The sequence below is a fragment of the Pogona vitticeps genome, chromosome 5 (assembly GCF_051106095.1).
Source record: "Pogona vitticeps strain Pit_001003342236 chromosome 5, PviZW2.1, whole genome shotgun sequence".
Classification (NCBI taxonomy): domain Eukaryota; kingdom Metazoa; phylum Chordata; class Lepidosauria; order Squamata; family Agamidae; genus Pogona; species Pogona vitticeps.
In genome coordinates, this window is record NC_135787.1 from 86,069,794 (window position 1) to 86,087,386 (window position 17,593).

The following is a 17,593-nucleotide window of genomic DNA, read 5'->3' on the forward strand; positions in this document are numbered from 1 at the left end:
TATCCAAATTGCTTCCCTTAGTGAACTTTGTCCACATGTATTTCTCTGTCAAAGAATTGCTGAGTGCTACAGAGGACCTGGAAACATCTTTGAGGGTACACACCATGTTATAGATTCAGCAGGGTACCCCAGCACTTCCTTTTCCTTTGTGCTGCTGGGGAGAATTAAATAATGGGCAGAGTGTTTTACATGTCATTCTTTAAATTATTAAGGAATCCCAGGGAATGCTAAGTAAATGCCTTCTAAATTACAATATAATCTATTTAAAAACATTTATTAAAGGCCAGTGTTCAAAGCAGAGTGAAGAACCTGTGGTTCTGCAGATGTTGAAGTGCAGCTTGTATCATCCCTCACCACTTGCTGATTCTAACTCTGTGTGATGGGATATGTAGTCCTGTGACATTTGGAGGGCCGCTCCTTGTCCACCCAGATCTAGAGTGTGATCTAGAATATAGGGAAAGAACACCCCTATTAGCACTTCATTGAAATGACTTCAGGAGATTCTCCGTCAATAAATACGTAGAACATGGAAGCACATTCCAGGCAAACTTGTGAAGAATCAACAATAATTAGCACCTCGTTTGTCCCCACAGATCAGATTGTTTTCTAAAGTACCAATTTGTGCAAGTTTGTTTTGTCTTACCTTTTCAAATACTGTTTTGGTGGTGGGCCCCTCTGTATGACTGCCTTTCAAGTATTTGAAAAGGATCATGTCTCCTTTCAGTCTCCTTTTCTCAAGGCTAAACATGCCTAGTTTTTTCGGTCTTTCCTCATGGGGCTTGGTTTCCAGCCCCGATTATCCTTGTTGCCCTCCTCTGAACTTGTTCCAGTTTGTTGACATCCTCCTCAAAGTGTGGTGTCCAGAACTGGATACAGTACTCTAGATGATGTCTAACCAGTGCTGAATAAAAGGGGACTTGTACGTCACAGGATTTGGAGACTATACTTCTGTTAATGAATCCCAAAATAGCATTTGCCTTTTTTGCAGCCATATAAACATTGTTGACTTATATTCAGCATGTGACCTATAATTCCAAGGTCTTCCTCATGTGTAATATTACTTAGCCAAGTATCCCCCATCTTGTAATTTTAAATTTGGGTTTTTTCCCTAGATGTAGAACTTTAAACTTATCCCTCTTAAATTTCATTCTGTTCTCAGCCCAGTGCTCAGACCTATCAAGATCTTTTTGAACTTTTCCCCTGTCTTCCAAGGTATTAACTATTCCATCCAATTTTATGTCATCCACAAATTTGAGAAGTATTTCCTACACCCCTTCATCCAAGTGATTAATAAAAATGTTGAAGAGCACTGATCCCAGGAGTGAGGCTTGTGGCATCCCATTTGTTACCGCCTCCCACTTTGAGAAGGAGCCCTTGATAAGCACTCTCTGGGTGTGATTCTGTAATCTATTGTGCACCTACCTGACAGTTGTTTTTATCCAGCCCATACCTGATCAGTTTTCTAGTCAGAATATCATTGGGAACTTTGTCAGAGGCGTTGCTGAAGTCATGATATATTATGTCTACAGCATTCCATCTGTCAGGAAAGTTACCTAATAAAAATGTGATAAGATTAGTCTGGGAGGATTTGTTCTTGCCAACTCCATGTTGGCTTCTAGTTATTATTGCATAGTTTTCAAGGTGGTTGCAGAGTGACTGCTTTATAATCTGCTCCAGGATTTTTCCTGGGATTGATGTCAGACTGACTGTTCTGTAGTTCCCCGGTCCCTCTTGTTTGCCCTTTTTGAGGCTAGGGAGAACTAGCCTTCCTTCTCCAATCATCTGGCACTTCACCCAAATTCATTCAAAGTAGCAAGGTATCCCTTGACTGGTTGTTGTGGGTTTTTCGGGCTCTTTGGATGTGTTCTGTTCTTCCTGATGTTTTACCAGTCTCTGTGGCTGGCGTCTTCAGAGGACTGGACTAGGAACTCTGGAGGGCCTACTGGAGTAGGGATCATTGCACAAAAAAGACCAGCTAATGACATTCATCAATCACAGTGATGTGTGTGTGTGTGTTTAGTCGTTTAGTCGTGTCCGACTCTTCGTGACCCCATGGACCAGAGCACGCCACGCCCTCCTGTCTTCTACTGCCTCCCGGAGTTGTGTCAGGTTCATGTTGGTTGCTTCGCAGACACTGTCCAGCCATCTCATCCTCGGTCGTCCCCTTCTCCTCTTGCCATCACACCTTCCTAACATCAAGGTTTTTTCCAAGGACTCTTTTCTTCTCATGAGATGGCCAAAGTACTGGAGCCTCAGCTTCAGGATCTGTCCTTCCAGTGAGCACTCAGGGTTGATTTCCTTTAGAATTGATAGGTTTGTTCTCCTTGCAGTCCAGGGGATTCTCAAGAGCCTCCTCCAGCACCACAATTCAAAGGCATCAATTCTTCGGCGGTCTGCTTTCTTTATGGTCCAGCTCTCACTTCCATACATCACGACAGGAAAAACCATAGCTTTGACTATTCGGACTTTTGTTGGCAAGGTGATGTCTCTGCTTTTCAAGATGCTGTCAAGATTTGTCATCGCTTTCCTCCCAAGAAGAAGGCGTCTTTTAATTTCAGGGCTGCTGTCTCCATCTACAGTGATCATGGAGCCCAGGAAGATAAAATTTGACACTGCCTCCACATCTTCCCCTTCTATTTCCCAGGAGGTGATGGGACCAGTGGCCATGATCTTAGTTTTTTTGATGTTGAGTTTCAGACCGTTTTTTGCACTCTCCTCTTTCACTCTCATTACAAGGTTCTTTAATTCCTCCTCACTTTCTGCCATCAGAGTGGTATCATCTGCATATCGGAGGTTGTTGATATTTCTTCCGGCAATCTTAATTCCGGCTTGGGTTTCTTCCAGTCCAGCCTTCCACATGATGTATTCTGCATATAAGTTAAATAAGCTGGGGGACAATATACAGCCTTGCCGTACTCCTTTCCCAATTTTGAACCACTCAGTTGTTCCATGACCAGTTCTAACTGTTGCTTCCTGTCCCACATATAGGTTTCGAAGGAGACAGATCAAGTGGTCAGGCACTCCCATTTCTTTAAGAACTTGCCATAGTTTGCTGTGGTCCACACAGTCAAAGGCTTTTGCGTAGTCAATGAAGCAGAAGTAGATGTTTTTCTGGAACTCTCTGGCTTTCTCCATAATCCAGTGCAAGTTAGCAATTTGGTCTCGAGTTCCTCTGCCTCTTCGGAATCCAGCTTGTACTTCTGGGAGTTCTCGGTCCACACACTGCTGAAGCCTACCTTGCAGGATTTTGAGCATAACCTTGCTAGCGTGCGAAATGAGTGCAATTGTACGGTAGTTGGAGCATTCTTTGGCACTGCCTTTCTTTGGGATTGGGATGTAGACTGATCTTTTCCAATCCTCTGGCCACTGTTGAGTTTTCCAAACTTGCTGGCATATTGAATGTAGCACCTTATCAGCATCATCTTTCAAGATTTTAAATAGTTCAACTGGAATGCCATCACCTCCACTGGCCTTGTTGTTAGCCAGGCTTTCTAAGGCCCACTTGACTTCGCTCTCCAGGATGTCTGGCTCAAGGTCAGCAACTACATTGTCTGGGTTGTCCGGGATGTCCAAATCTTTCTGATATAATTCCTCTGTGTATTCTTGCCACCTCTTCTTGACGTCTTCTGCTTCTGTTAGGTCCCTCCCATTTTTGTCTTTTATCATGTTCATCTTTGCGCAAAATGTTCCTCTAATATCTCCAATTTTCCTGAACAGATCTCTGGTCTTTCCTTTTCTGTTATCTTCCTCTATTTCTTTGCATTGTTCATTTAAGAAGGCCCTCTTGTCTCTCCTTGCTATTCTTTGGAAGTCTGCATTCAATTTTCTGTAACTTTCCCTATCTCCCTTGCATTTTGCTTCCCTTCTCCTCTCTGCTATTTCTAAGGCCTCGTTGGACAGCCTCTTTGCTTTCTTGCATTTCCTTTTCTTTGGGATGGTTTTCGTTGCTGCCTCCTGGACAATGTTACGAGCCTCTATCCAAAGTTCTTCAGGCACTCTGTCCATCAAATCTAGTTCCTTAAATCTGTTCTTTACTTCCACTGTGTATTCATAAGGGATTTGGTTTAGATTATACCTGAGTGGCCCAGTGGTTTTTCCTACTCTCTTCAGTCTAAGCTTGAATTTTGCTATGAGAAGCTGATGATCAGAGCCACAATCAGCTCCAGGTCTTGTTTTTGCTGACTGTATAGAGCTTCTCCATCTTTGGCTGCAGAGAATATAATCAATCTGATTTCGATATTGCCCATCTGGTGATTTCCATGTGTAGAGTCGCCTCTTGTGTTGTTGGAAAAGAGTGTTTGTGATGACCAGCTTATTCTCTTGACAAAACTCTATTAGCCTTTGTCCTGCTTCGTTCTGAACTCCAAGGCCAAACTTCCCTGTTGTTCCTTTTATCTCTTGGCTCCCTACTTTAGCATTCCAGTCCCCTAGAATGAGAAGAACATCTTTCTTTGGTGTCAGTTCTAGAAGGTGTTGTAAATCTTCATAGAATTGTTCAATTTCAGTCTCCTCAGCAATGTTGGTTGGTGCATAAACTTGGATTATTGTGATGTTGAATGGTCTGCCTTGGATTCGTATTGACATCATTCTATCATTTTTGAGATTGTATCCCATTACAGCTTTTCCCACTCTTTTGTTGACTATGAGGGCTACTCCATTCCTTCTACGGGATTCTTGCCCACAGTAGTAGATATGATAATCATCTGAGCTGAATTCGCCCATTCCTGTCCATTTTAGTTCACTGATGCCCAGGATGTCGATGTTTATTCTTGCCATCTCATGTTTGACCACCTCCAGCTTCCCAACGTTCATAGATCTTACATTCCACGTTCCTATGCAGTATTTTTCTTTACAGCATTGGACTTTCCTTTCACTTCCAGGCACGTCCACAGCTGAGCGTCCTTTCGGTTTTGGCCCAACCACTTCATTAGCTCTGGAGCTACTTGTACTTGTCCTCCACTCTTCCTCAGTAGCATGTTGGACGCCTTCCGACCTGAGGGGCCCATCTTCCAGTGTCATATCTTTTAGCCTTTTGTTTCTGATCATGGGGCGTTCTTGGCAAACATACTGGAGTGGCTTGCCATTTCCTACTCCAGGTGGATTGCGTTTAGTCGGAACTCTCCACTATGTCCTGTCTGTCTTGGGTGTCCCTGCACGGCATAGCCCATAGCTTCTCTCAGTTACTCAAGCCCCTTCGCCACGACAAGGCAGCAATCCATGAAGGAGAATCACAGTGATAGATAATCTCTATCACAGTGATAAAGGGAAGAGATTATCTAATCACAGTGATAGATAATCTCTTCCCCTTATCACAACAAAAACACACTGATCACCCTATCTCCTGAAAAGGACAAAAGCTGTTCCCACAGCTATAAATACTCAACTATCCAACAAACAGCAACAGAGCATGGAGTTCTTACTCTAGTCCTCTGAAGATGCCGGCCACAGAGACTGTCAAAACGTCAGGAAGAACAACCTGCAGAACACGGCCAAAGAGCCTGAAAAAACCACAACAACCATCAGATCCCGACCGTGGAAGCCTTCCGAGAACACATTATCCATTGACTATTTGTTTTATCAATCTCAAGGTGCAATCCTATCCCCTCCCTTTGGTCTTCACATTTGTCTGGAGGGTCATAGACTGTCTTTTGGGAGAAGACCAAATTAAAGTAGGAATTGAGCATTTCTGCCTTTTCTGCATCATCTGTTATCATTTCCCCATCCCCATTGATCCCCATTGAGTAGCTGAGCAACAGTCAGTCAGTCAGTCAGTCAGAAACCTTTATTGGCATACTGAGTACAGTAAAACAGACAAATACAATAACATACAACTAAAATGTTCACTGGGTAACGGGTAGGAAGGGCCAGCCAAGAGCATATTTAGGGCTCTTCATTCTGCGAGACCGTGCTACGACGTCTCTGCATGATGGCATATACGTATCTGGCAGTTGACAGGGTAAGTTCCTTAATATTGCCACTTAGAAGATGCTGCATTTTCCTCATATCATCCCATCCGGAATGGGAGGAGAGAAAAGCGCACAGATGGGACAGGCGAATATCCTTGTACAGAATACAGTAAAATAGCATGTGCTGCAGGGATTCAACCACTCCCTGACCACACGGGCAAAGTCTCAGTTCTATTGGTAAACCCTTGTACCTGCCCTGCACTATGTTCGAGGGTACTATATTGCATCTGGCAAGGGTAAAAGCCCATCGTTCTTGTGGCTGTTCTAAGTGATAGAGATAGCTCGGTCTACAGCCATAGCTGAGGGGCAACTGAAAGTGGAGTGGAGAGCAGACTCTTTGGGCAGCGCTGTGCAGAGATTGCCCCTCTATATCCAAAACCATTTTTTTGATTGTTGGAAACACCCTGGAGGGGGGTATTGAGCCCAGTAAGTCTGGTGACAGCCCCAGGGTCTTGATTTTCTTAAGAAATAGGGCAAGGCCTTTTGGGAACAGACTATCTGCCAAGAGCGCTTGGAATAAGATGTCCTTGGGTGAAAAGAAACAGATTTTAATCCAATATTTCAAGAATCTGAGCCAGGCCTGAGTCTCGATCTTGTGCTGGCCACCTTCAAGGCATAGAGCAGCATAGGGCACACAGTGGGGAAGACCAAAGATTTTATACAGGAATGTGGATTGGACTCTTTCCACAGAACTGTGTAATGCAGACATCCAGATGGGCACACCATATAGAAGCTGTGTAACTGATTTGGCATCGAAAATCTGCAGCGCAGCAGGGATGTAAGAGTGGCCCCACGTATGGTGGAAACGTAAAATAGCCTGTGCCGAGAGCTTAGCAGACTTAATCGCTGCCCGTTGGTGAGTTGTCCAGGAGTGTCGATAATGAAAAAAGACACCCAGGTACTTAAACTCTCTAACCTGCTGAATATGGTTGCCATTGAAAGACCACGAGAAGGATTTCCAAGCTTTGCCAAAAGCTTTTAGATTTCTCAAAGTTTAACTGGAGATTATTGCGTATCAGATAGTCATAGCAACCGATAACTAACCGCTTTAGGCCAACCCTTGTGCGGGAGAGGATAACCATGTCGTCCGCATATAATAGAACTGGAATCTGTATATGGCCCAATTTCCCTTTTACCATGCGTGGCTGAATTCAGGGTGGGTGAGCCCTTAGCTAGTGACCATCTCCCCTTATGTTGTAGCCTTGCTCTCAATGCAGACTCTACTGCTCTGACCAACATCGCCCTCGAGGAGTGCCCATTGATCCTACCTAGAATCAAATGGAACCATAGAGCAAAACATCTCTTTGAAAAAGTAATTAATCCAGAGATGTCACCGCAAGGCTCCCTCAATTGGTTATCTTCATCAAAGCCCGAAGATCACATCAAAGGGTTTGAGAATCTATTAGACACCATCTTAGCTAGCCTTGGCCAACTTCCTCAACAACCTCAGAAAAGACAGGCTCCGGCCATATGTCCTAGGTTAGACAAGGAATGTCTTGCCCTGAAGCATGACATGAGAAGGATCTACAATAACTACAGATCCTCAAGGGCCTCCAAGCTCCCTTCTCAATATTTTGAGTTGGAAAACCACCTCAGAATAGCCATTAAGAAGCTACACCATCGCTCTATAATGGACCGCTGGTCTCATTTAGCTCAGGCTATCAACTCAGGTAGCAACAAAAAATTCTGGGAGGTGGTTTCAGGTTCTTTTATTTTTAATAAGAACTCACAGGACCTCCCCTATATATCAGCTGGGACTTGGGAACAGCATTTCTTGGCCATTCTTTACGACAGCTGCAAGCCCACACTGCCAACCGACTCGCTCCCACCTAGCGATATTCCGGAATGGGCCCCAGTCACAACTAGTGAAATAACAAAACTTATAGGACACCTTAGATCTGGTAAGGCTCCGGGTCCCGATGCCCTTCCTCCGGAACTGCTTAAGGCCTACCCCGACTGGTGGGCGCCTGTGCTTGCTACTTTATTTACTACCGTTAATCGATCTGGTATTATGCCTAGGTCTTGGACTCAAGCCATAGTGATTCCCATTTATAAGAAGGGTGATAAGAAATCCCCTGCAAATTACAGACCAATTAGCCTTCTCGCTATCACTGGGAAGATGTACGCCAGTTATCTACTCTACAAATTACAAGACTGGCTATTAGATCAAGATATTCTGGGACCTGAACAAGCGGGTTTTAAGGCAGGAAAGTCTACATTAGACCACTGCCTGATTTTATCCCATCTGATTTCTAAATATACCTCTCAGCGCAATACTCGCTTGTATGCAGCCTTCCTAGATCTAAAAGGGGCCTTTGATTCCATCGATAGAGATATCCTATGGCTAAAGCTCGCCAGGCTGGGTATTGATAGGAGGCTGAGCAACAGTTTCTTTTCTGTCTCTTGCTACACCTGAAGTATGTTTTTAAATTGCTTTTAGCATCTTTTGCTAACCTTGGCTCATTCTCAACTTTTGCCTTCCTAACGCCATCCCTGAAATTCTTTGCTCCTGTAATCTTACTTCATAGGCTGGCCTTCCTTCTAATTCATGTATGTGTATGTTATGTGGGTAAAGCAGCAATTTAGAAATTTGAAAATAATTAAAATTCAAAGATGCAGCATATGCTTTAGCTGCAAAATATGCGGAATCAGATCTATTTCCTGTTCATATTTTAAAGGACCTAATAATGAACAATATAATATGCACGGTTTATAGCTGACATGATATGCAGGTATTTTGTACTCTTGATACCTGCAAAGGAAAACAAATTGCTCTCTGAAAGCTGCCTTTACTACTCTGAAAAGAGATAAAACAATGCAGTTTGGAACAAACATCAGATTATTCATTAAGAGAAAAATTACTAGGGGCCTCTCGTATAATTGCAGAATTTTAGCCAATAGGGGTATCTGTTATGTGAATTTTGTATTTTGAAGAGTCTGTTTTAATAAAGGAACTCATGGGAATTAAGGAATCAGTATCTGCTTAGGAGAATGGTCATTTTGTGGAAGAAAGAGTGTTTGCACCATATATTAAGCATGTGATGTGCTAAAATATAAATTTTAATCTTATGTTACTATTGTTTCAAAAAAATTTCCAGGTTGGGATAATTTTGCACTATTCTACACTTGCCACATTACTGTGGATGGGAGTCACTTCTAGAAACATTTATAAGCAAGTAACAAGGAAAGTAAAAAGGTGTCAAGATCCTGATGAACCTCCACCACCTCCTAGGCCAATGCTTAGGTGAGAGTTTTTTTCTGCTTTATTTAATGTTTCTGTTGAGCTGAAGAATTAAACTCCATAGTTGGGATGCTGCTCCAATAGAGACATGTAAAAATGACTGGCATACTCAGAACATCTGTAAGCTCCAAGAACAGGATGAGTTTGTTTTGTTTGAATTTTTTTTTACTTTAGTTTCAACTTCTAGTGCTGTTGCTGAAACAGAAATAAATTGATGTATGTCAAGTTGGTTTTTTCCCAGTCCATTTTTATGATTCAAATTCTGTGACAGTCCAAATTGTACTATGAAATATGGTGTTTTAAGGGAAATTGCACAAGTGGATTTCACAGTTTTCTGGCTGGCTGTCACATGCCCAGGTGCACAATCACATGTGTGATCTGTGTATGTGTGAGTCTCTTGCCAGCCAGAATGATTGTGCACTTTACATGGGGAATTATGTTTTTATACTGTCAACGCATAATAGGATTCTGGCCAGAAACTAAAAATAATTTTCAAAATATCTATACCAACCTTTAATACTCTCAGAATGCCATAAACTAAAATAATATAGAAGCAGTAAATCAATAAAGAATTGCAGGAATAAACCACATAGCAGGTAAAATAAAAAAGCAAGAATTACAATAGGACAAACAAAGTCATACTTAAAGCAAAACCAAATATTAAAGGCTTTCATACTGTGATGACATTGAACTTAATACTGGAAAAATCACTTGAGGGAGGGAATTAAGTGGACAGGATTGAAGAGCTAAAAAAAGCCCTGTTGTAATCAGTGATCACTGATCACCATCTACTAACTTCAGATGATTGAACAAATGGGGCAGAGGTAATGGCCTCAGACACAGACTGCTTTCTTTGAACAGCTCCATCCAGTAGAGGTACTGTAAATGTTGACTCTTAGGTAAATGTTGCTCTGATAATGGCATTCTTTGGTGTTTCGTTCCCTCCTACATCACTTTACATGTAGCCAACTTACAGTGTAGGAGTATGGCTCTACACACTTGAAAGTGATTGACTGGGTGCAGATCATTCCATAAATGCTACATTTTTACTGTTTACTCTAAAGGCATATGTTTTGCTTGCAGTCCATGCATCTATTGTATTTTTACTGTACTTTTATTGCATGTTATAACACTGTGAGTTTCATGTATTGTCAGCTGCCATGAATCAAGCTAGAACTCTCTCTCTCTGTCTCTCTCTCTCTCTGTGTGTGTGTGTCTCTGTGTGTGTGTGTGTGTGTGTGTGTGTGTTGGGGGAGAAGAGTAATTCTTTCCCGATAGAAAGGTGAAATCTAGCAACATAATCAAACTCTAGTTCTTGCATTTTTTCATCCACCTCAAATTTAACAGATTTTCCCCCAGCCCTTCACTCCATTATTTCACTTGATGAGCTAGCTGTACAGTGTTCATTAGACTATGTTAATCTGGCTTTGTCCACAAGGTGGCAGAAAATGCTCAGCTTTCTTCAAAATTAATTTTTTTAATAACCCCACAGTATTAATTGTTCAGAAAAGTGTATGTTGTGTTCATATGAAGCAGAATGTAACGGCATGAAAGTATAAAAGTTAAATCAGTTTGAAATTTTCCCTGCATAACCCTAATTGTTAGAAGAATCAAGGTAGTGTGTTTCAATAGCAGAACACGTTTAAAGGATGAGGTAGGTTGTGGGAAGGGACCGTTGCCTGAGACCCTGGGGAGGTGCTGCCAGTCAGAGTAGACATCATTGGACTAGATGGGCAAGTCTGACTTGCTTTAAGGCAGTTTCCTATATTTCCTATGAACAGAGTATGTTCATTTGCATCCCAATTTAGTAAGAAAGATTTTTGTTAGATTATGAAAAAAGGTGGTGGGGTATCTGAAAAGTTATGAAGCATCATGTCTTCTCCCTCACGGACTGGTTGAGTTTTAATAGAGCAGCTTTCTCAAATATGATGCACCTCAGATATTTTGAACTATAGTATAAGAAACAAGACACTGGTGTAGGATGCCCATAAAAGAGAAACAGCTATTATTGACTTTGTAAGGATTGTAAAAGTCTTGGATACACATCACATTGAATATAACCAAGGGATATTTTTAGGATCTCATATTTGTGTACAAAGCAGTGTGATAGTATGACAGGTGAATATTTCCAGTCTATTTATTTGTATAAATTAAATCTCAACAAGTGACCAAAGGTACTCCTGTAAACTTCTAAATAACTTCTGTTCAAGATGTGTGTTTCTTTCTTGCATTTTTTGGCTCGTTTCTTCAGAACATCATGGAATTGTCAAAAATACATCCATTTCAGTGGAGCTTATTTGTGAGTGCATGTAGGATTTAACTGTTTATAAGTCTGATTTTATCTAGTGTTCTAAAAACTGCTAGTCATCTGATTTGTTTTTTAGATTCTACCTAATTGGTGGAGGAATCCCTGTCATAGTTTGTGGCATAACAGCTGCTGCAAATATAAAGAATTATGGAAGTAAACCACACTCAGCATAGTAAGTACTGATGAATTGCTAGGCAGATACACAGCCTGATGCTTTGATGCAGATGCTCTTAAACAGCTAAAATATATTTTATTTCTAAATAATGGATACAGATGTCTTTTTCAAGATTTGCTTCTTTTCTTGCAGCTGTTGGATGGCATGGGAACCAAGCTTGGGAGCATTTTATGGGCCTGCTAGCTTCATCGTTTTTGTGAACTGCATGTATTTCCTCAGCATATTTATACAACTGAAAAGGCACCCTGAACGTAAATTTGAACTTAAAGAGCCAGCTGAGGAGCAGCAGCGTTTAGCAGCCAGTGAACATGGCAACCTGCACCATCAGGACTCAATGTCTGTGTCGCTAGTTTCCACTTCAGCTTTAGAAAATGAGCACAGTTTCCATGCTCAGCTTCTGGGTGTGAGTCTTACTTTATTCCTGTATGTGGCTTTGTGGATTTTGGGGGCTTTTGCTGTGTCTTTAAGCTACCCCTTGGATCTGGTTTTCAGCTGCTTTTTTGGAGTCATGTCTTTGAGCCTTAGTGGTTTTCTCTTAACACATCATTGCATTAAGAGAGAAGATGTTAGACATGCTTGGATAACAACCTGCTGCCCTGGAAGGAGCACATACTCAGTACAAGTTAATATTCAGCCTTCATCTAGTGCAAGTGGCATAAATGGAGAATCTGCCAAGTGCACCAATAGCAGTGCAGAGTCATCATGCACTAACAAGAGTGCATCAAGCTTGAAAAATTCTTCTCAAGGTTGTAAATTGACCAACATACATGCTGCAGCAGCTCAGTGTCCTCCAGGCTCCCAGGCCTTGAATCCTGGTGGTCCACTTGATAACAGTCTTACTGAACACTCAGTAGACAATGAGATCAAAATGCATGTAGCCCCTTTAGAAGTACCTTTACGAACAAATGGGCATCCAGGCCGCCATCACAAAAACAGAAGTAAAGGGCACCGTGCCAGCAGACTTGCAGTCTTGCGGGAATATGCTTATGATGTTCCTACTAGTGTAGAAGGAAGCCTCCAGAATGGCTTGACTAAAAGTCGTCAGAGTATTAGTGAAGGGCATTCAAAGAGCCGAAGAGCTTATTTGGCATACAGGGAACGGCAGTATAACCAGTCCCAGCAAGACAGCAGTGACACCTGCAGTACTCTTCAGAAAGGACACAGGAATACAGAAAAGACAGTGCCAACAAACCTCAAAAAGGAAGTACTGAGGAAACCAATTGTAGATGAACTGGAAGGACAGCAGAAATCTTACGGCTTAAATTTAGCTGTCCAAAATGGGCCACCGAAAAGCAGTGCCCAGGATGGAACTTTATTGAGTGCTGACAGCACAGGCAATATCAGGACTGGATTGTGGAAACATGAAACTACTGTGTAGTGCTTCTGGACATTCTTGTAAGAATTTAAAGAAATTGTCTTTTTATACTATGAATATTTTCCCAGTTTGTAATCATGGGTACTTTGAACTGAGAGGGAGGAGATCGGCCATTTGAAGATATTTTATACTTTCTTCAAGTATTTCTGACATTTTTACAAAGACCAGTAGCTCTTCAAAGTCCTTTCTATTGTCAGGAAATACAATTTGGACACTATTTTTATATATGTGTGTAAAGGTCTCTCTCCTGGGTATGTCCAACACATTTCATTTTTATATTTAAATTTGTAAAATAAATCACTTTCTGTAACATTTTCTTATGTACCATATTGGTTCAAATAGTAAAAAAAAAAAAAAAAAAAAAAAAAAAAACACCAAAAACCAACAGTCCATAAACTATATTAGCATTTTTGTGTGTTATTTACGGTAGGTCCTCCGTCTGCTAGACCACTTTCTTAAGTTAGGATGTGCACCAGTGAAATCAGTAGATATGTACAAGATTGAACTGTTAAACCAGATAGATTTCATTCGCCAAGTGCAGAAGTTCAAGATCTTTCCTGTAGTAAAGAAAAGAAGGTTACTCTTTTGTCAAATACAAAGTTTAGTGTCTGGATCATACCTGTCTGATCTTTGGCATAGTTTTTTGTTGCTGTTTTAGCCTGAGAAGTTATGAAATAGATTGCTACCTCATTCTGAACAATTTACAGAAAACATTTGTGAAATATAGCCAGGATGTTCATCATCTGGCAGCTCTCAAAATCCCCAGTCTGTATCACCAGTGATAGAGGACTGTGGGAGTTGTAGTTTGGAGTGACAATGGTTCACCACCCCTCTAGCCTCTGTGTGGGACACAAGATATTTTCCTCAGTGCTTTCTGTATAAGAGCATACATACAATGTAATTAATTCTATAAACTCAAAGATAGTATTTATTATTTATTTAAAATATTTTTATCCTGCCCTTCACCTTAAAAAAGGTCTTGTAGGTCAAAAAACTATCTTACAATTAGCTACCAGAAAATTAAAGCAAATCAAGTGAGGGTCAGCAAATTGTCAGCTTGCTTTTTTTCTTCAAAGAAGTGGAGACAGTATCAATCTCATATGCCTTATTGTAAAGAAATAATAACAAGCAACAGCTATAGGCCTCATCAGAAATTTACAGTTAAAATATCAGTATTCATCTAATTTTAAAAATAATGTAAAGTATAAATACCAAACTTGTGTATAGAGATGGGAGTATTCGTATACGAATATCCCCCACATAGGTGGCGATAACAAGGGTCCAGCCCCATGGGGCCAGATGGTCTACTCACCAATCTGCCGCTGCTGGGGATGCTGCAATTCTTTCAGTGGCTCCGCAGATCACAATTGGCTAGCCACCCCAGGCGGGAGGACAAGCCTCGCTGCAGTGTCGAAGAGTGGCTCGTAGATTGCGGTCTGCAGAGCCACTGGAAGAATCACAGTGTCTGTGTCCGCGGTGGATCAGTGAGTGGATCATCTGCGGCTGGACCCTTGTTATCGCCACCTGTGCGGGGATACCCGCATACAAATACAAATACTGTACCCCCATCTCTACTTGTGTATTATACAAACTAAGGAACAAATTTGGCTGTAGCTCCTTGCCAAATGGACTTCCAGTATCAAGCCGTGGTTTGGTACCACCATGGCTGAAACAGATTTAAATATCCAGATGGTGAGCTGCAGTTCTCATCAACTCTAGCCAGCATAACCCACAGTGGGCAATGCTGGGAATTGCAACCGGCAATATGTGGAAGGCTGTCTTTTGCCCAGATCTGCTTTAGGCAACATTGGAAAATACCTTTTGTTGCTTTCCATTATTATTTCTTTTATTTTCTTGATATGTATTTTCCTTCTCACATTGCTCCCTCTATTTCTTTCCTCCTCTGAATTTCCATTCTGCAAACCTACACATTCCAGCTATCTCCCTGGCTTTTTGTTTGTCTTCACAGCTGCCATAGGCAATCTTGTTGAATTGATTTGGGATATGAGCTGTACAATATGTATTAAGCTAAAATGTTTTACTTAGGCCATGGAAACCAACAGTATAAGTCTAGAACCCTTATTCAAACAGATCCTTGTTGAATAATAGTTAAAAAGAAAGAACTAGAAATCAACTATTTTGTTACCGATCTTGAGTGACAAGCATGAGGAATACATTGAGAATAGACAAGAGGAAGTAGAGGAAAACGTTTTTAATTTGTTAAAATTCTCATTTGTTGAAATTTTTGTGTGTAACACATTGTTACTGTACTAATTCAGAGGCCAATTGATCTGTTAAACAATTTTTGCCTACTTGGAAATATAGCATCAAGTGAAAAATGAAGGATTTGCAGACGTGCTATTCAAAACTGCATATTTCAAATTATATACTTTAACTGTATTATTTCTCAGTATTTGTAAATAGTATATGAGAATACTCAACTGTCTGTGAGCTGTCAATAATTCTTTAAACTTTTTATAATGAATTATAATGACCTTAATAGAGCTTTCAAAGTAAGTGAGATATTTAAGGACTGGTTTTACCAGTTCCACCCACCCCAGTGAACTTAAATGGCTCAGTGGGGATTCAAACCCAGGCCTTCTGAATCCTAGTCCATTACTCTGTCCACTACACCACACTGGGTATCCAGTATAAGAAGAGCAACTTACTATCTCTTGGCTAAGTATAGACCAAAATATGTGGTAGAGCTGTAGACTTACAGTCATGTGAAAAAGAAAGTATACACTCTTTTAATTCTATGGTTTTAGATATAAGGACATCATTAAAAAGTCTGGTACTTAGCAGGTACTGTACTAAGCCGTAGACCATCTGCTGAAATCAGTTCTACTATGAATTGAAAATATCACATTGTTGCTCTGTCCTCATCCATCAAAACCTCATTTTAATTATACATTTTTAGCCATGTTTAATTTTTATGGCATTGGTTTGAAAAATTAAAAAAAAATCCAAAGTGCTCTGCTTCCCATTTGTAAGGACAAACTGGTAATGAGTTCCCCCTTTCATTTACCCTTTACCCAGCAGCTGAATTCAGAGCATCTTTTTGGATTCAGGAGAATCCTATTACTGTACTCCTCGCTGCCATCTTGCCATGTTGAGGATGGTTTGGTTGGTCTCCAGTCATCCAGCTACAGTGACATAAGAAATCACATACTGCTTTAGCCAACAGCCTTCTACATTTCAAGTTGAAATTTGTTCCTTTCCTTCTAATAGATAGCAAATAGATATCTGACAGGTACCAAATAATGTTCTGTCTCTCTCATTCTCTATTTTTAATTGGTTTACAATGAAAATAATAAAAATGCATGGATCAACTTAAAATATTAACAAGTTTTATTCTTCACACACCTGACTGGACACAGCTCACAAAACCTTAGGCACAAAGTATTGGCTAATATTTAAAGTGCTGCTGAACACTGTCGTTTTTGTGTCAACAAAGTAACATGGCTACCATACTAGATTAAAGTAAAATTTCAAATCTATCAAGGCAAATACTAGAATTAGAATATCTTAAAACTGCATCTATGAGCCTTGTTAAATAGGTCATTAATGATTACATTGGATTAAAAATTTTTATGTGTAAAAGATCAAATCTTAATAATAAATATGAAAAGAGTATTTACTGTATTTGGAATTTATATTGCTTGCAAAGCCATCACAAGCGGTAGGATCCAGCATATGTTTCCAAAAATACATTACACTCTCAGAATCAGCTGTGGTAAACCAAAAATAATTTACAGATGCTGTACGATTAACTTCAATTCCTGTCTTCAGGAATCCTTAGAATTTTCTCTTAATTAAGCATACATTCTGTTTCTATAACAGTAAAAATGTAGTTCTATTCTGGTAGAGTGTGGTTTTTTTTTGTATCAGTTCTGGTCCAAGTGTTCAAGAAAAGATGTTGCAGTGTCCTGCTACACTTTTTTAAACAAAATATTTCTAAAGAATGAAGAGACAATTGACCATGTTACAGATAGTAAATACAAGCTATTCCCCACATTTCTCAAACTCACATATATACCATTCCCCATCACCATTTAAAGAAATATTGACCAACGATCTAAATTTCTTTTCAAACCACATGTCTCAAAGTCTATTTTGTTGGCATATTTTAGTAATGGCTTCCAATTTAGTATGGCTTATTTCTCCTCTATGTAATCTAACTTTATTCGTCATTTTTTCCATCAGCAATGTATGCCATATTTTACTTGTGAATGCTTGCAATGAGAGATCTTGGGCTTTTTTCCAATTTTTAGCTATTTCAGATCTTGCGGTGCCTATAAGATTTGCAACTAATTCTTTATATTGTAGTTTCTCATTTTCCCCCGTGAATAATGAAAATAACATTAATGTCTCATTAATATCTATTTTTTGATTAGTCAGTGTTTCTATCCATCTAACTACCTCCTGCCAAAAAGTTTCTATTTTGGGGCAAGAGATCCACATATGTTCCAGAGTTCCTTTTTGTCCAGAGTTCCTCCAACATTTATCAGATATATCTTTATTAAGA

General features: G+C 40.3%; 1 protein-coding gene across 1 annotated transcript in view; it reads left to right on the forward strand.

Moving 5' to 3' along the window:
- ADGRA3 (adhesion G protein-coupled receptor A3) overlaps positions 1–13,437 on the forward strand; it is a 90,349-nt gene extending 76,912 nt beyond the window's left edge. The window contains exons 17-19 of the mRNA XM_020780432.3: positions 9,065–9,210; positions 11,592–11,687; positions 11,823–13,437. Coding sequence (XP_020636091.2) covers positions 9,065–9,210; positions 11,592–11,687; positions 11,823–13,068 — 1,488 coding nt within the window. The 3' untranslated portion in view covers positions 13,069–13,437. The remainder of the gene's footprint in view (positions 1–9,064; positions 9,211–11,591; positions 11,688–11,822) is intronic.
- The last annotated feature ends 4,156 nt before the right edge of the window (positions 13,438–17,593 follow it).